This window comes from Mesoplodon densirostris, chromosome 18, assembly GCF_025265405.1.
Source record: "Mesoplodon densirostris isolate mMesDen1 chromosome 18, mMesDen1 primary haplotype, whole genome shotgun sequence".
Lineage (NCBI taxonomy): Eukaryota > Metazoa > Chordata > Mammalia > Artiodactyla > Ziphiidae > Mesoplodon > Mesoplodon densirostris.
In genome coordinates, this window is record NC_082678.1 from 47664749 (window position 1) to 47683306 (window position 18558).

At 43.4% G+C, this 18558-nt stretch overlaps 1 protein-coding gene across 2 annotated transcripts in view; it reads left to right on the plus strand.

Annotated features, from left to right (window-relative positions):
* Nucleotides 1–18558, plus strand: part of SMG6 (SMG6 nonsense mediated mRNA decay factor) — a 232781-nt gene that overhangs the window by 85815 nt on the left and 128408 nt on the right. For both annotated transcript variants that reach the window (XM_060082915.1, XM_060082916.1), the window contains exon 11: nt 13638–13754. In XM_060082915.1, coding sequence (XP_059938898.1) covers nt 13638–13754 — 117 coding nt within the window. The remainder of the gene's footprint in view (nt 1–13637; nt 13755–18558) is intronic.

Below are 18558 nucleotides of genomic sequence, written 5' to 3' on the forward strand. Positions count from 1 at the left end.
TTGAGCCCTGGCCTGGGAAGATCTCACATGCCGTGGAGCAACTGGGCCCGTGAGCCACAACTACTGAGCCTGCGCGTCTGGAGCCTGTGCTCCGCCACAAGAGAGGCTGCGATAGTGAGAGGCCCGTGCACCGTGATGAAGAGTGGCCCCCGCTCGCCGCAACTAGAGAAAGCCTTCGCACAGAAACGAAGACCCAACACAGCCATAAATAAATACATAAATAAATAAATAAAAGCCATTTAAAAAAAAAAAAAACATGTTTCACAATGGGTGGGGTTGGATAAAGTCATTGCTTACTTGATCTAGTTTGGGCATTGATCTTGGATTGTAAAGCTTTGAGGAACTTTTTAGGGTGAGTTGCTGGAACAGAGCAGGATGAATGTGCAGATCTGGATGTTCAAGAGAAATCCACCCAGGAATTATGTTTTATCGTTGGCCTCATTTTTCAGTACTGACTCCTTAAGATTTGTTTGATGGCTGTAATCTTTGCATTCTGGAAGCTTCTCACAAGGACTCTAAGAGAGCCTTCCTATCCTGGGTACCTCTCTGCCCTACTTGCCTCAGAGTTATTTTATTTTTGGCCTTGTTTGCAAACTGTCAGACTCTTTTAAAAATCCTTCAGGAAGCCATAAAATGAAAAGAAATTGAGTTAATCTGTTAAAATGAAAGCTGAGCACTTCTCTGCCCCTCTGCCTGCCATATCAAAGGAGCTTCCTCTGAATGAGGATGTCTGCAGGCATTATCTCTCACTAACTTTTACTTTGAGCCCAAATTGCTCCTGAAGCATCATCCAGCAAAGGCAGGTTTCAGACTGTTTGAATCTGATGCCAAATCTCTGCCCACTCTGTCAGAAGGGATGTAGCTGTATTAATTCCTTCTCACTGTTAACACCGAAAGCTTCCTTCTTGGTTGGCCAACGGGCATGCCTCTTAGAAAGCCTCCTTTGCTTCTCTTCTCCTCCACAGCCTTAAGTAACTTCTGACACAAGACACTCCAGATCTCCTGATGGAATTCCATAGGGATTTAGCTGCCTGATATAAGTAAAAGCTGCCACTCTTTTCTACTCCTCCTTTGCTTTCCTCAAATGTTGGGAGAGAAGCAAGCTTCCTAAAACCTCTGGCAAGAAATGTAAAAGCAGAAACTCTGTCCTCCAGGATCTACTTGTAACTCCTCCAAATGCGATGCTGGAATGGCAGGCGCTCTTCCACTGGGCCCCATTCCTGAGAGGCTTGGCTGGTGCCAGCATGCCATCCTGCTGGCAGCGGGTCTGCTTGCCCAAGAAGGGACATGTATTTGAATAACCCTGGAATCAGGCAGGAAATTCTGAGTGACAAAAGTATCAATCCAGAGATACAACTAAGGTAGAAATGGCCAGAGTATGTTTTGATTAGTGATTGATTGATTTAATTTTTCCAGGAAATCTATAGGAATACCATTTCTAAAATTGCATGGATATTCCCTGGAAAAAGCTAAGCACTCATTGAGAAGTGTTTTCATTTTTCCTTGTAGAGAGTAGAAATGGTTTGCCGTCTGTCTTGCCAAGATGTATCGATAGAGTTCCCAGGACATTTCTTTTCTCTAGAGCTCCATGTCGAGGAGGAGGGAAAGCCAGGCTGCCCTCTGGAGAGGGCCTAGCACCTCTGGAGGTCATTTTCATACCTTCAGAAGGTAGCAGTTGTGTTATAGTGCCATAAGGAGCTTTGCAATCAACCAGACCAGAGGTTTGAATTCTCCACTCAGCCATTTATCAGCTGTGTGACCTTGATGAACAAAGTTAACTTATCTTCTCTGAGGCTTAGTTTTCTTTTTTTGTTGTTGTTGTTTTTTTTTTTTTTTTTTTTGCAGTACACGGGCCTCTCACCGTTGGGGCCCCTCCCGTTGTGGAGCACAGGCTCCGGACGCGCAGGCTCAGCGGCCATGGCTCACGGGCCCAGCCGCTCCGCGGCATGTGGGATCCTCCCGGACCGGGGCACGAACCCGCATGTCCTGCATCAGCAGGCGGACTCCCAACCACTGCGCCACCAGGGAAGCCCGAGGCTTAGTTTTCTTGTCTATGAAATAGGGAATATCAATGCCAGTTTGTAGTGTTTTTCTGAGTATCAAATTAGATAGTGTATGCAAAACACCTTGCTCAGGGCCTTTGTACGTATTAGGCACTCAGTAGCTGTCCAGCTTTCTTGATTAAATCAATCTCTAATTATAAACTCTTAAAATCTGAGGAGTTGAGGCAGTCATTCCCCTATTTAAAAAATTTGTTTAACAGTTTTATTGAGATGTAATTGATGTATTTTATATTTTTATTATTTTATTTTATTTATTTTTATTTATTTGGTCCTGTCAGGTCTTAGTTGCGGCACGCAGGCTCTTTGTTGCGGTGCATGGGCTTCTCTCTCTCTCTCTAGTTGTGGTGCGCGGGCTCCAGCGTGCCTGGGCTCTGTCATTGCAGCACGTGGGCTCTCTGGTTGTGTTGTGTGAGCTTAGTTCCCCGACCGGGGATCAAACCAGTGTCCCCTGCATTGCAAGACAGATTCTTAACCACTGGACCACGAGGAGAGTCCCTGTGATTGATGTATTTTAGACTACACACATTTAAAGTGTACAGATTGGATGAATTTAGACATATGTATACATTTGTGAAACCATCACCACAGTTAAGATAGTGAACATATCCTTCACCCCTTAAAGTGAAAGTTCCTTGTGCTCCCTTGTAATCTATTCTTCCTTAACCTTCCCCTCCCAATCCCAGGCAACCACTGATCTGCTTTCTGTCACTGTAGATTAGTTTGCATTTTCTAGAATTTGACAGTAAGTTCTCTACCTCCCTCCCTCCCCTCCCTCCCTTTGGCCTGCCTTCTTTACTCCACATTGATTTTGACATTCATCTGTGTTGTTGAGTGATACAGTAGTTTGTTCCTTTTGGTTGCTGACTGGTCTTCCATTGTGTGGATATACCACAATTTGTTTATCTGTCCCCCTTGTTGATGGACATCTGGTTTTGTTTTCCAGTTTTTGGCTGTTATGCATAAAACTGCTATAAACATTCAAGTGTAAGTCTCTGTGTGAACATATGCTTTCATTTCTCTTAGGTAAATACCTAGGAATGGTCTACCCAGGTCATTTGGTAAATGTGTATTTTAACTTTTTAAGAAACTTCCCAACTATTTTTCAAAGTGGTTGTGCCATTTTTTATTCCCAAAGCAGTGTGTGAGAGCTGCAGTTACTCTGCATCCTCACCAACACTTTGTCATTCTCTCTCTTTTTGATTACAGACATCCTAGGGGGTGTGGAGTTTTTCGAGGTTTAGATTTCCCTACTGATTAATAATGTTGAGCATCTTATCAGAAGTACATGTCCATTTGTTTTGTTGGTTGTTTTTTGTTTTGTTTTGGCTGCACCCGCGGGGCATGTGGGATCTTAGTTCCCTGACCAGGGATTAAACCCGAGCCCCCTGCAGTGGAAGCTCAGGGTCTTAACCACTGGACCGCCAAGGAAGTCCCTAGCATGTACTTATTTGCCATCTACATAGCTTCTTTGCTCATTTTTTGGTTTATCTTATTAATTTGAAAGAGTTCTTCATATGTTCTAGATATGAGTCCTTTGTCAGATATATATTTTACAAATATTTTCTCCCAGTGAGACAATTTTCTTTGTGGCTTCTCTTTTCATTTTTGTCTTTTAAAGAACAAGCTTTTTTTTTTTTTTTAATGAAGTCTTTTTAAGTTTGATCTTTACAGATTTGTTGGCAAAGGAGCAGTTTAAAATAGTATTGTAGCTGATGCTGCTAATTAAAAAAAAATCTTCTTAATATCCATCTGATTAACAGTCTGAAGCAGTGCAGCACTGAAAATGCATAAGCAGCTTCATTTATGAAGAAAACAGTGCTAGGGCTCATGTGTTAAACAACTTTTTTCCCCTGACTGCCCTTGTTTGAAGAATGTACATACCACTGGTTTGAGATTTATACCTTTACTTATTTTTTGAGCAGCAAGAACATGTTTAAACAGCTCACTTAGCTTCTGCAGTTCGTTCTTCTTGTCATCTTTCGTCACTTTCTCATCACCTTCACTTTGTGCTGCTTGACGTGGATTTTACTGATCCGATGAGTCATAGCCTTGATGATGAAGTTCTCTTGCTTTACACCTTATTCTTTAGACAGAAGTTCTGTCTTCAGTGAACTTTCCCTTCTTTTTTCTTATTATCCTTTTGGTTGCCCCTGGCAGTTTCTTGCTCAGTCCAGATAAGGAGCCACACAGCTGGGCATCTCCAACAGCTCAGGCCAGTCAGCACACGATGAGAACAAGGGGCTGCAGCATCTGCACAGAGTATTCTCAACTAATTGAGAAACCGTCCTCAAAATGTCTTAAGAGCCCTTTTCTATGTAAAAGAGAAACGTTTCTGGAATCCTATGTCAGATCTTTTTGGGTTTTGTTTGTTGGCTTACTTTTGTTTGTTTGCTTGTTTTAAAATTTTCATTTTGAAATAATTATAGATTCACAGGAAATTGTAAAAAAGAAAAAAATGTACAGAAGGTCCTGTTCACCCTTCATCCCTCCTTCCCTAATGTTAGCATCTTGCATAACTTTAGTGCAGTATCAACACCATGAAATTGACATTGGTACAATCCACAGACCTTATTCAGATTTCACCAGTTATACATGCACTTGTTTGTGTTCATGTATAGTTGTATGCAGTTTTATCACACAGGTAGTTTCATGTAACTGCTTCACAATCAAGATGCAGAACTGGGGCTTCCCTGGTGGCGCAGTGGTTAAAAATCCGTCTGCCAGTGCAGGGGACACGGGTTCAAGCCCTGGTCCGGGAAGATCCCACATGCTGTGGAGCAGCTAAGCCCATGCACTACAACTACTGAAGCCTGCACACCTAGAGCCCGTGCTCCACAACAAGAGAAGCCAGTGCAATGAGAAGCCCACGCACCGCAACGAAGATTAACCCCCGCTCACCACAACTAGAGAAAGCCCGCACACAGCAACGAAGACCCAGTGCAGCCAAAAATAAATAAATAAAATAAATAAATTTATATAAAAAAAAAGATGCAGAACTGTTCCATCACTACAAAGCTCCTTCATGCTACCTTGTAAGAACCATCCCTGCCCCCTTCCATCCCCAAACCCTAAGCCCTGTTTTCCATCTCTATAATTACATTATTTCAAGAATATTATATAAATGAGATCATATAGCATGTAACCTTTTGAAGTCAGCTGTTTTCACTCAGCATAATTCCCTGACGGTTTGTCCAAGTTATTGTGTGTACCAGCTGTTCTTTTCTTTTTATGGCTGAGTAGTATTCCATAGTATGGATGTTCCACAGTTTGTTTAACCATTCATCCAGTGAAGAACATCTGGGTTTCCAGTTTTAAGCTATTATCAATAAAGCTGCTATAAACATTAGCGTACAGGTTTTTGTGCAAACATAAGTTTTTATTTCTCTGGGATAAATGCCCAAGAGTATAATTGCTGAGTCATATCATAAGTGCATTATTAGTTTTAGAAGGAACTGCCAAACTTTTTCAGAGTGGCTGTACCATTTTATATTCCAATCAGCTAGGTATGTATGATCCAATTTCTCTGCATCCTCATCAGCTTTTTGGTGTTGTTACTATTTTTTGTTTTAGCCATTCTGATAAGTAGTTTTTGTGTTTTTTAAAAATAAATTTATTTTATTTATTTATTTTTGGCTGCATTGGGTCTTCATTGCTGCACACGGGCTTTCTCTAGTTGCGGCGAGCGGGGGCTACCCTTCGTTGTGATGCGTGGGCTTCTTGTTACACTGGCTTCTCTTGTTGCAGGGCATGGGCTCTAGGCGTGCAGGCTGCAGTAGTTGTGGCTCGCAGGCTCTAGAGCACAGGCTCAGTAGTTGTGGCGCACAGGCTTAGTTGCTCCGCGGCACGTGAGATCTTCCCGGACCAGGGCTTGAACCCGTGTCCCCTGCATTGGCAGGCGGATTCTTAACCACTGCGCCACCAGGGAAGCCCCTGATAGGTAATTTTAATGCTGTAGTTTTAACTTTGATTTCCCTAATGGCTAATGATATTGAACATCTTTTCATGTGCTTATATTTCACCTGTATATCCTTTTTGGTAAAATGTCTGTTCATGTCTTTTGCCCATTTTCTAATTGGACTGTTTGTTTTCTTTACTGGTGAGTTTTGAGAGTTCTTAATATAGTCTAGATACTAGTCCTGTGTAAGATATGTAGTTTGCAAATACATTTTCCTAGTCTATAATTTGCTTTTTCATCCTCTTAAAGAGTGAAAGATTTTAATTTTTATGAGGTCTAGCATACCAGTTTTCCTTTTATAGATTGTGCTTTTTGCATCAAGTCCAAGAATTCTTCACTTAGTCCTAGATCCTGATGATTGTTTTCTATTTTTTGTCTAAAAGTTTTATAGTCTTTATGTTTTACATGTAAGTCTTTGATCCATTTTCAGTTAATTTTTGTATAACGTGTGAGATTTAGGTCAAGGTTCTTTGTTTGTTTGTGGATATCTAATTGCTCGAGCAAATATTTGCTGAAAAGGCTATCCTTCTTTGTTTGACTTAACATCTGGAGCGATAATTCCTCCCACTTTGTTCTTTTGCACAATTGTTTTAGCTATTCTAGGTCCTTTGCCTTTCCACATAAACTTTAGAATAAGCTTGTTTTCGTCTACAAAAAAATTTTGCTGAGATTCTGATAGTAATTGTGCTAAACCTTTAAATCTTTGTGGGGAGAACTGACATCTCTGTGATATTGATTCTTTCAATCCATGAACATGGTAAGTCTCTCCAATTATTTTGGGTCATCTTTTATTTCTTTCATCAACACTTGTAATTTTCAGCCTAGGATCCCATTCGTATTTTGTTAGATTTACACCTAAGTATTTCATTTTCTTTGGCAATACTGTGTTTTTAATTTCAGTCACCACACAGTTATCTCAGAGCTTTTTGTGCAGAACTATGGAGTGGTGTGAGGTTTTCATGTTCATGGCAAAGGAGAGAGGAGGAGTTGGAGTTTGAAACTTGAATCACAGGTATTTGAAAACCAGGTATGAAGAATTCCCTGGTGGTCCAGTGCCAAGGGCTCAGGTTCACTCCCTGGTCGGGGAACCAAGATCCCGGAAGCCGCGCAGCACAGCCAAAAACAAAAAACAAAAAACAAAAACACCAGGTATGGAAACAGTGTAGGTGTAAGAGCAAACAGACTTGGATTCAAATCCCATCTCTGACACTTAACTGACTTTGTGACCTAGGGCAAGTCATTTAACTTCTCTGAGCCTATTTTCTCAACTGTCAGAAAGGGAGAATAACACCTCCTGTGCAAATCTTTTGTAAAGCTCTGAGATAATATATATATATGAATGCTCTGTGTCTAACACAGCTCTCCCTATATCTTAGTTATTATTTCTAGCCACAGTGGAATCATCATTTATGATCCACAAATGGAGAGGCAAGTGTACCTGCTGTTAAGAGCAGCAAATGTTTCTTGAACCCCTTCATGGTGCTAATTTTCAAGGATGTGAAGTCTTGACATAGCTCTTGTCCTCAAGGGGCTTATAATTTTGTTGAGGAAACATGCTATATGTATAAAAATTCCAGGACTAGGCATCACTTGTTAAGTTCCAAATGTGTGGTGCGGACAGTGGGTGCATCACAGAACTTTTTCTTCCTGGGTTTTGTTTGCCCTTTTGTACCCTGTTCATCAAGGTGGCTTCTGGATGTTGTTGATGAGAGAATGTGTTGGGGTGGGAGGGGGTGTGTACAGATTTAGGGGAAAGGGAGTCATGTGGGAATATGTAATTAATTTTTATACTTTCCCCAGTAAACCATCGACCCTTTTTATGATGTCATGAGGGATTCCTTAATTTTGCAGCTGCTTCCTGATTACGTCAGAGAGGAGCCTCTCACCCCACAGCCTGGAGCTGCACTCATACAAGAATTGGAAACAAATGAAGTGCTGAATATCTAATGGCTTCCACAGGGAGAACCAGTTCAGACTTCCCAGGCCTCCTTCTGCAAGGTCTTCCTCAAGTATTTCTGACCCCCTGAAGTGTCTTTGTTCTGGAAAGACAGGACTGGCCCAGAGCCAAGTGGGCGGGAGCCTGGGGACTCCTCCCTCTCTCCAGGTGTTCTGCATTCCCACATTTCTACCCCTTTCCTGGATCTCATTTGGTGGGTGTTACCCTTTTTGAGGTCTCAGGATCCTCTGGAACTTGCTCAGATTATCAGTGAGAGTCCTTCCCTCCCCCACATCGTCTACACCTTCTCTTCTCTTGATATTCCTTCTGCAGCATTTCTCACATCTGGGCACTCCTTTCCATTCCCTCTCCCACCTCTTATAAGAAAGATGTTACATTTATTTGGCATTATAAAGTTTATGAAGCGCTCTACATGTAATTCCTCTTAATTCAAACAAGTTCATGTCCTCTTAGCTTCCCAACCAGTTTGCCTCCCTGTTACTTTTTTCCAGCTATGCTAATCTGTCCTGAATGCTTTAACTGGATTAATCTTCATAAAATACTCACCTCTGCCTTCACTCAGGAACCCTGAGCGAGTGTTCTCCTCACTGGCTGTTGGGTCAAGCCTGTGTTCCTTGCTGTGGCATCGCAGGCCCTATGCTTTGTGGTCCCTGTTTTACCACATGCCGAGTACAGCGCTTGCCGTCTGGGTACATGCCTGGTGTGTCCCTGCCTGTGTGCCTCTTTAGCACGCTCAATCCCTCCTTCATCCTGCCCAGTTCATCTTTTGTAGCCCTGCTCAGAAGTGGTCTCTTCTATGAAACCTTCCTTGATACACACTAGCTGGAAATGATTTTCTTTCCTTCTGGTGAGAGAAAGCATCTTATTTCCACCTTCCTATGGCATGTAATAATACATTGTCTTGAATTACAGCTATTTGGGTGTTCGTGTATTCTTCCTGTCTTCCTCATTAGAATATCATCTTCTCATGGACAGTATCCTGTTCTCCTTTATATCCTCCACAATTGGGCTAAATAAACAACTTTGGAATTAGTCGGAGAGGTCACTCTGTTAGGAGGTTGGGATTTTCTTTGCCCCGACATCTACCCGCTAAAAGAAGTCAGAGTTTTATAATCCTAGAAAATCCAAAAGGAGTAGGGGCTCTTAGGGAAGAAACATTACCTTCCATGTTCCTTTGTCTTGTCTCAGACGTACCTTGTTCAGGAATATGTCATGGATTGCCTTCCACCCAGTCAGCCTGTGTTCTGCCATTGTGCATGAATAATTTGCTTGGGTGTATTGGTGCCTGATTTTTCTGACTCATTCATTCTCCTCCTTGGGGAATAAAATGATGCCCTGATGACCTGGACATCTCTGCTCTTGCTGTGAGATTTTTGTATGGTTCCTATGAAATGACTGCTTCTTCCACCTCCCTTTCAGCCAGCAGCTGCCACAGGGAACTCCGTGGCTCAAACAGCAGCAGTCGAAAGATGCTCTCACTGCCCACTTCCTGTAGACAAGGAGGTTTTGGTGGGCTGCTCAGGAACTGTGCCAGCTCTGTGTCTGACTGGTGACTGACTCATGAGAAAAGCAGCCTCATGTCTGAAAGATAAGAGCCAACAAATCGCCTCCAGGTGGTGTTAGTTTGGAGGTGACTGACCATTCATTTCCTCTCTCTGGGAGGAGCCGGTGGGGACGGAATCAGTGAATAAGTGGTCTTGCCTGCATTTTTCTCCGGCTGTTAGTGAAGCAGCTGAGTAAATGGTTGGTTGGTTCTCTCTGCTGGAGTGGCGAGTGGACCCCAGTGCCCTCTGAATGCCTTCTGCGGCTGTCAGGGTAGCAGACTTACGTGTCGTCCATCCTGTGTCTTCCCTTTATTACTCTTCTCATTCTCTTGCTAGGAAGTTGGCTGTGTGCACCAGGCGAACTCTGCTTGTTCCATTGCTGCCAGGTTTTTCTGTGACCCGGCAAACCTCATCCCTACTGATTTGGTTTCCTCCAGATCGCTCCGTGACCCAGGAATTGATCAGAAGCAATGGTTCTGAACCGCTGTCCCTTGGCTGGGCCCAGTGGGTCCGGGCAGGTGGGCCTGCCTCTCCTGCCCTCCTCTTCCCTCTCCCCCCGCTCCTGCCTCGCTCCCATTTCCTGCAGGAGGACGCTCTGCCATCCTGGAGCCGTCAAGCACAGCTTTGCTTTGGCAGCACCGTCGCACACACACTGGTGGGAGAGGGGACATGTTTATCACTTTTCCTGGAGATTATCTGTTTAAGCACTTCTCTGACAGTTACAATAACAAGGGCAGTGTGTTGTGTTTCCCAGCAGAAGGACACTTGCTGTTGAAAGATGTATAGCACTAATTAGAAATACATAACATCCGGCCACATGGCAGCCTTCTCCCGGCCGCTCCATTTCCTGATTTCATACAACTTTGACGACAGTTGGTTTATGTTTTCCATGAATATGTTCTCAGAGAAATGAGAAAGTCTCCCTGTTACATAGGAGCGGGAAGAGTGTTTCTGCTTGAGCAGGTATTTGGCCAGGGGAATAGTGGGAGATGTGGTCACCTGCCCATCTGAGAGCATGTGGGAAGGGGCAAACCCGGTTCAGACTCCAGGTGACTTTCTTGGTAAGAAAGATTTCCATCCGACTTCCTTAGCCAGAACCATCCCCCTACACCCTGGAGCAAGCCTGCTTTGGGAAAGAAGGGAAAAGGCTGTTTCACAATGTTAATGAGTTCCTCAGTTCATGTCAGGCTCCAGCTACCTGACACAAAGCCAGAGGAACCCAGGCAAATACCAAGGCGAACAATGCTTTTTCCTTCCCCACCCCACATCACGTGTTGGCCTGGCCCAGCCCGCTCTAGGGATATATATGGGCATCTCTAAGACCAGGACCAGTTTCCTAGGCCTAACCCTAGAGTGGGCGGACCTGGGAATCTGGATGCTGTTTTCCTACCCACTTACATAAGCGTGGGTACGTCTCAAGGACTGGCATCTTACAGCTTCTAGTCCACAGAAGCCTAAGTGAAGCACAGAGCATCTCCTGAAGATACCATAGCACTTAATACATTTCTCCCCGGAGGCACTGGGTCTGAGTTGCCATGGTTACTGGGGGGTAAACAAACCGTTTGCAAGGTCCTAAGATTGCAGGGATCCTGTTTTATTTGTAGCTTTGTTCTTCAGCACAGGGTCAAGGACACTGTAGATGCTCAGTGCCTGTGGTACCACTGAGCCTTGGAGGAGGGCAGGCCTTCCAGAAAGCGCTGTGTATGAAGAGCTGACGGAGACCCAGGCATTCTGACCCCCAGATAGCTGTGATATCACCACCTGCTTGATCAGAGCAGAACAGCTTACTGATTTGTACCTCCCCATCAGTTAAACCAGAACACAGCAGGGAGTTCTGTCAGGCCCTTCCTGGGGAGATGGAGGGGTGGGGGTGGGTGGGTGAAGGGTTGAGGTGACATAACCATGGCAGAGCAGTCATGAAGCTACCTTTTAGCTGCTGCCCTGAGAGGTAGTTGAGCCCTTCCAGACACAGCAGAGAGGCTCCAGTTGTCGCTTCCCCACCTGGTCCCCAGACCTTATTGCAAGAAGCTTTAAAAAGGAGCCAGCCTGGACTCCCCAGAGGCCTCAGTGTCATTGTTCTTAAGCAGTTCTCCCCCTTGAGCCCTAGCCCTGTGCACTCTGAGAAGGAGTCTAACCTGAGGTTGATGTTCATCATAAAAATAGAAATGGTCTTGGTGAAAGTAATCTCCCTTTGCCCCATCTTATCCTTATCGAGGTTGATGAGAGTGTCTTCTTGTAGTCTTGGGCTTCTGCCAGTCCTTGGAGCTAAGATACCCACCTCCATCCCTTCTGAGGGCCTTCTGTGTGCAGGTAACTTCTGCCTAAGATGCCCAATTGATGAGGGGACACTAATGGGTACTCAGTGTGTCAACTACCAGGATGTGGCCTCTCCTAGTTCCCTCTGTTATGGACTTACTCTCCCATTCTGGGATTTGTTGCTGATTAGAGGCAGGCTGCCGGCTGAGCTGGGGTGGTACAGACAGTCCTGTTGCCTATAGTAAGGGTGGAGGAGAGAGGTTGGTAACCTTTCCTTGGGATGGCTTACACATCTTCCCCTCCCCTACTTTCCATCCTCCCTCCGCTTTGTTCTTAGATGCTTGTTTTTTGTCTCTCTAGCACAGGTTTAGGGCCTTACTGGAAGAAGAATGAGACTGGTGATCTATTCTAATCACATGGATTGTTACCACTTCCTTACTGCCTGCCACAGTTGAACTGGAAAGTTAGAGGGTGACATTTGGGACCATTGGGCATCTGGAAGGATGGCGGTGAAGGCCACTATAGAAGAATTGCTACACTGATGCTATTCATATGTTGGGACCTTCTGAACAGCAGCCCGTTCCTTCTCACCCCCAGGGCTTTCTAAAGTGGTTTGGGGCTGGCTTTGCATACTCCAGTCATGTTTGCTCCTGTGGCCAAGACGGTTAGGAATAACTGTGGTTGTGTAGCATCTCCTGGAGTAAAGACTTCAATTAGGCCCCACTGGAAAGATGAGTATCAATGAGGGGAGAGGCAGGAGGGCTCCCCCTTGGCTACTGAGGTTAAAATGCAAGCAGGGACAGAGATCAAACATGTGGCTAATTATCCTTTTAACACCTGGAGATTCTGGGAGTTCTCCTGTATTCAGACAGAAGGAATTAACGGATCAGCTGCTGCCAAAGCAAGCGAGCCTGGCCCCTGATTCCGTCTCCTGTGCATATAGGGTGTCTCCTGCTCTGAGGCTGCAAGGCTGGACTGCTGCCTTCTGTTGGTCGCCTGTTTCTCTCAGGTCTGGATGATGTGCCCATCAGGGAGGGCCACGGACAAGGGGCAGGTGCAGGCAGTGGTTTGAAGGTGTGTATGTAGCTCTCGCTAAAGAATAGCTCTGGCCACCACCAAGGTGGCTCCTTTCCCTGACCTGCAGCCAGAGGGAAGTTGGGCAGGCTGAGAAAGTGAGGGGGATAGGGTGCTAGTATTGGAAACCAGATTTATTCCTTAGCCCTAGGGGAGAGAACTTGTGAAAATTAAAGCTAACACGGATTAAGTGCTTATTATGTGCCATGCACTGTCCTATATAAAGTTAACTCATGGGGTGAAAATAGGTTATTTGTTTCGTGTGTGTTCTCTGAGGAGGAGGAACAGAGAGAAGGTAAGGATGGAACCAAAGTTTGGTGATTCAAGAAGATAACTTTTAAATGTGTATTTTTCTGATCTTAATTGGTGATTGTATTCTCGCTATGTATACGTTAGAGAGACTGAGTTAATTAAATATGACTTCTTGTTGCTGTTGCTTCACATCATCAGCAGGCAACTAAAGGCAGAGAGCATGCAGGTGTGGCTCAGGCTGCTCACCTTGGGGTAACTGATCCTGGGGAAGTGATGGGATACAGAATTTACACAAGTGAGCCTTATAATAACCTTATTGAGTGCTTACCCACAGGCCGGTCATGGTGGTAAGTGCTTCACGTGCATTACTTTAGTTAGCCTTTCACTACCCTTTGAGAGAGGGAATATTACAACACCAGTCTTAGATGAAGGGCAAGGAGCTCGGTGATACAAGCAAGGACTTGCACCTAGTAAGGTAGGGAAGAGGAGCCCTTGGCCCCCGGGATACTGATGGGCTTTCCTTTTCTCCTGCTCAGACTGCTTCTCGGAGGAGTGTCGCTCTGTGATCCAGGAGCAAGCCACAGCCCTGGGCCTGGCCATGTTTTCTCTCCTGGTGCAGCGCTGCACTGACTTACTGAAGGAATCAGCCAAAGGTAAGCAGATGAGGGGCCCTGACTGGTGGACTTCCCAGCTCCTGGGTCCTGCCCAGACAAGCTCAGAATGCCACGCTGCTTTCTCTGCGTCTTCTCCCTCTACTCCAGGCTTCCTTTTGCCCACCTAACTAGTCCCATTTCCTCTATGGCCCTCTTTCCTCCTTGTAGAAAGGAAAGGAGGCCTCTTTCCTCCTCTCTCTCTTCTCGCCTTTAATAGTTAGGATTTTCAATGTACCTCTGAACTACTGCATGTTCCTGCAACTTAAAAAAAAAAAAAAAGAAAGAAAAATGAGTTTCCCTTGGTGTTCATAATCCATGTTTTGGTTTCCCCCTCTATCTATATGTCCCTGTTTGTCAGGTACCTGGTGGGGGCTATAACCACTGTGGACCAGCCATCTCGGTAGACTCACTGGACCAGAGCAGGGGTTCTTTTTAGCCCTTTGAGCAGTGTCCCCTTATCCGTTAAGGCTGCCCTTAGAATTCCAAGCCTGATTGCTGAGCCGTGTAAGGTAGGTCTGAAGGGTGTACCTTTCTTTCAGCTTCTGGATTAATTTTGATGAGTGTGAGGCTCCTCTGTTGTTCCCCTGCCACATCAGCTTTTTTTTTTTAAATTTAATTTAATTAATTTTTTTATACAGCAGGTTCTTATTAGTTATCCATTTTATACACATGTATACATGTCAATCCCAGTCTCCCAATTCATCCCACCACCACCACCACCCCCCACCTCCACTTTCCCCCCTTGGTGTCCATACGTTTGTTCTCTACATCTTCCCCCCCCCCCTTTTTTTTTTTATTAGTTTCTGCTTTATAACAAAGTGGATCAGTCATACATATACATCTGTTCCCATATCCCTTCCCTCTTGCATCTCCCTCCCTCCCACCCTCCCTATCCCACCCCTCCAGGCAGTCACAAAGCACCGAGCTGATCTCCCTGTGCTATGCGGCTGCTTCCCACTATCTATCTACCTTACATTTGGTAGTGTATATATGTCCATGCCTCTCTCTCGCTTTGTCACAGCTTACCCTTCCCCCTCCCCATATCCTCCAGTCCATTCTCAAGTAGGTCTGTGTCTTTATTCCTGTTTTACCCCTAGGTTCCTCATGACATTTTTTTTTCTTAAATTCCATATATATGTGTTAGCATACAGTATTTGTCTTTCTCTTTCTGACTTACTTCACTCTGTATGACAGACTCTAGGTCTATCCACCTCATTACAAATAGCTCAATTTCGTTTCTTTTTATGGCTGAGTAATATTCCATTGTATATATGTGCCACATCTTCTTTATCCATTCATCCGATGATGGACACTTAGGTTGTTTCCATCTCCGGGCTATTGTGAATAGAGCTGCTATGAACATTTTGGTACATGTCTCTTTTTGAATTATGGTTTTCTCAGGGTATATGCCTAGTAGTGGGATTGCTGGGTCATATGGTAGTTCTATGTTCTCTACATCTTTGTGTCTATTTCTGCCCTGCAAACTGGTTCATCTGTACCATTTTTCCAGGTTCAACATATATGCGTTAATACACAATATTTGTTTTTCTCTTTCTGACTTACTTCACTCTGTATGATAGCCTCTACATCCATCCAGGTCTCTACAAATGACCCAATTTCGTTCCTTTTTATGGCTCAGTAATATTCCATTGTATATATGTACCACATCTTCTTTATCCATTCGTCCGTCGATGGGCATTTAGGTTGCTTCCATGTCCTGGCTATTGTAAATAGTGCTGCAATGAACATTGGGGTGCATGTGTCTTTTTTTTTTAATATGTATACATTATTTATTTTTGGCTTTTGGCTGTGTTGGATCTTCATTCCTGTGCGCAGGCTTTCTCTAGTTGCGGTGAGTGGGGGCTACTCTTCATTGTGGTGCGCCAACTCCTCATTGTTGTGACTTCTCTTGTTGCGGAGCACAGGCTCTAGGCACGCAGGCTTCAGTAGTTGTGGCACGTGGTCTCAGTAGTTGTGGCTTGCGGGCTCTAGATCTCAGGCTCAGTAGTTGCGGCACACAGGCTTAGTTGCTCCGCGGCATGTGGGATCTTCCCGGGCCAGGGCTCGAACCCGTGTCCCTTGCATTGACAGGCAGATTCTTAACCACTGCGCCACCAGGGAAGCCCACATGTGTCTTTTTGAATTATGGTTTTCTCTGGGAATATGCCCAGTAGTGGGATTGCTGGGTCATATGGTAATTCTATTTTTCATTTTTTAAGGAACCTCCATACTGTTCTCCATAGTGGCTGTATCAATTTACATTCCCACCAGCAGTGCAAGAGGGTTCCCTTTTCTCCACACCCTCTCCAGCATTTGTTGTTTGTAGATTTTCTGATGATGCCCATTCTAACTGGAATAAGGTGATACCTCATTGTAGTTTTGATTTGCATTTCTGTAATAATTAGTGATGTTGAGCAGCTTTTCATGTGCTTCTTGGCCATCTGTATGTCTTCTTTGGAGAAATGTCTATTTAGGTCTTCTGCCCATTTTTTGATTGGGTTGTTTGTTTTTTTAATATTGAGCTGCATGAGCTGTTTATATATTTTGGAGATTAATCCTTTGTCTGTTGATTCATTTGCAAATATTTTCTCCCATTCTGAGGGTTGTCTTTTTGTCTTGTTTGTAGTTTCCTTTGCTTTGCAAAAGCTTTTAAGTTTCGTTAGGTCCCATTTGTTTATTTTTGTTTTTATTTCCATTACTCTAGGAGGTGGATCAAAAAAGATCTTGCTGTGATTTATGTCAAAGAGTGTTCTTCCTGTGTTTTCCTCTAAGAGTTTTATAGTGTCCAGTCTTACATTTAGGTCTCTAATCCATTTTGAGTTTATTTTTGTGTATGGTGTTAGGGAGTGTTCTAATTTCATTCTTTTACATGTAGCTGTCCAGTTTTCCCAGCACCACTTATTGAAGAAACTGTCTTTTCTCCATTGTATATCCTTGTCTCCTTTGTCATAAATTAGTTGACCATAGGTGCATGGGTTTATCTCTGGGCTTTCTATCCCGTTCCATTGATCTATATTTCTGTTTTTGTGCCAGTACCATATTGTCTTGGTTACCTTAGCTTTGTAGTATAGTCTGGAGTCAGGCAGTCTGATTCCTCCAGTTGTGTTTTTTTCCCTCAAGACTGCTTTGGCTATTTGGGGTCTTTTGTGTTTCCATACAAATTTTAAGATTTCTTGTTCTAGTTCTGTAAAAAATGCCACTGGTAGTTTGATAGGGATTGCATTGAATCTGTAGATTGCTTTGGGTAGTATAGTCATTTTCACAGTATTGATTCTTTCAATCCAAGAACATGGTATATCTCTCTATCTGTTTGTGTCATCTTTGATTTCTTTCATCAGTGTCTTATAGTTTTCTGAGTACAGATCTTCTACCTCCTCAGGAAGGTTTATTCCTAGGTATTTTATTCTTTTTCTTGCAATGGTGAATGGGATTGTTTCCTTAATTTCTCTTTCTGATCTTTCATTGTTGGTGTATAGGGATGCAAGAGATTTCATTAATTTTGTGCATTAATTTTGTACCCTGCAACTTTACCAAATTCATTGATTAGCTCTAGTAGTTTTCTGGTGGCCTCTTTAGGATTCTCTATGTATAGTATCATGTCATCTGCAAACAGTGACAGTTTCACTACTTCTTTTCCAATTTGTATTCCTTTTATTTCTTTTTCCTCTCTGATTGCCGTGGCTAGGACTTCCAAAACTATGTTGAATAAGAGTGGTGAGAGTGGACATCCTTGTCTTGTTCATGATCTTAGAGGAAATGCTTTCAGTTTTTCACCATTGAGGATGATGTTTGCTGGGGGTTTGTCGTATATGGCCTTTATTATGTTGAGGTAGGTTCCCTCTGTGCCCACTTTCTGGACAGTTTTTATCATAAATAGGTATTGAATTTTGTCAAAAGCTTTCTCTGCATCTATTGAGATGATCATATGGTTTTTATTCTTCAATTTGTTAATATGGTGTATCACACTGATTGATTTGCGTATATTGAAGAATCCTTGCATCCCTGGGATAAATACCACTTGATCATGGTGTATGATCCTTTTAATGTGTTGTTGGATTCTGTTTGCTAGTATTTTGTCGAGGATTTTTGCATCTGTATTCATCAGTGATATTGGTCTGTAATTTTCTATTTTTGTAATATCTCTGTCTGGTTTTGGTATCAGGGTGATGGTGGCCTCGTAGAATGAGTTTGGGAGTGTTCCTTACTCTGCAATTTTTTGGAAGAGTTTGAGAAAGATGGGTGTTAGCTCTTCTCTAAATGTTTGATGGAATTCACCTGTGAAGCCATCTAGTCCTGGACTTTTGTTTGTTGGAAGATTTTTAATCACAGTTTCAATTTCATTACCTGTAATTGGTCTGTTCATATTTTCTATTTCTTCCTGGTTCAGTCTTGGAAGTTTATACCTTTCTAAGAATTTGTCCATTTCTTCCAGGTTGTCCATTTCACTGGCATAGTGTTGCTTGTAGTAGTCTCTTAGGATGCTTTGTATTTCTGCGGTGTCCGTTGTAACTTCTCCTTTTTCATTTCTAATTTTATTGATTTGAGTCCTCGCCCTCTTTTTCTTGATGAATCTGGCTGAAGGTTTATCAATTTTGTTTATCTTCTCAAAGAACCAGCTTTTAGTTTTATTGGTCTTTGCTATTGTTTTCTTTGTTTCTATTTCACATTTATTTCTGCTCTGATCTTTATGATCTCTTTCCTTCTACTAACTTTGGGTTTCGTCTGTTCTTCTTTCTCCAGTTCCTTTAGATGTAAGGTTAGATGGTTTATTTGAGATTTTTCTTGTTTCTTGAGGTAGGCTTGT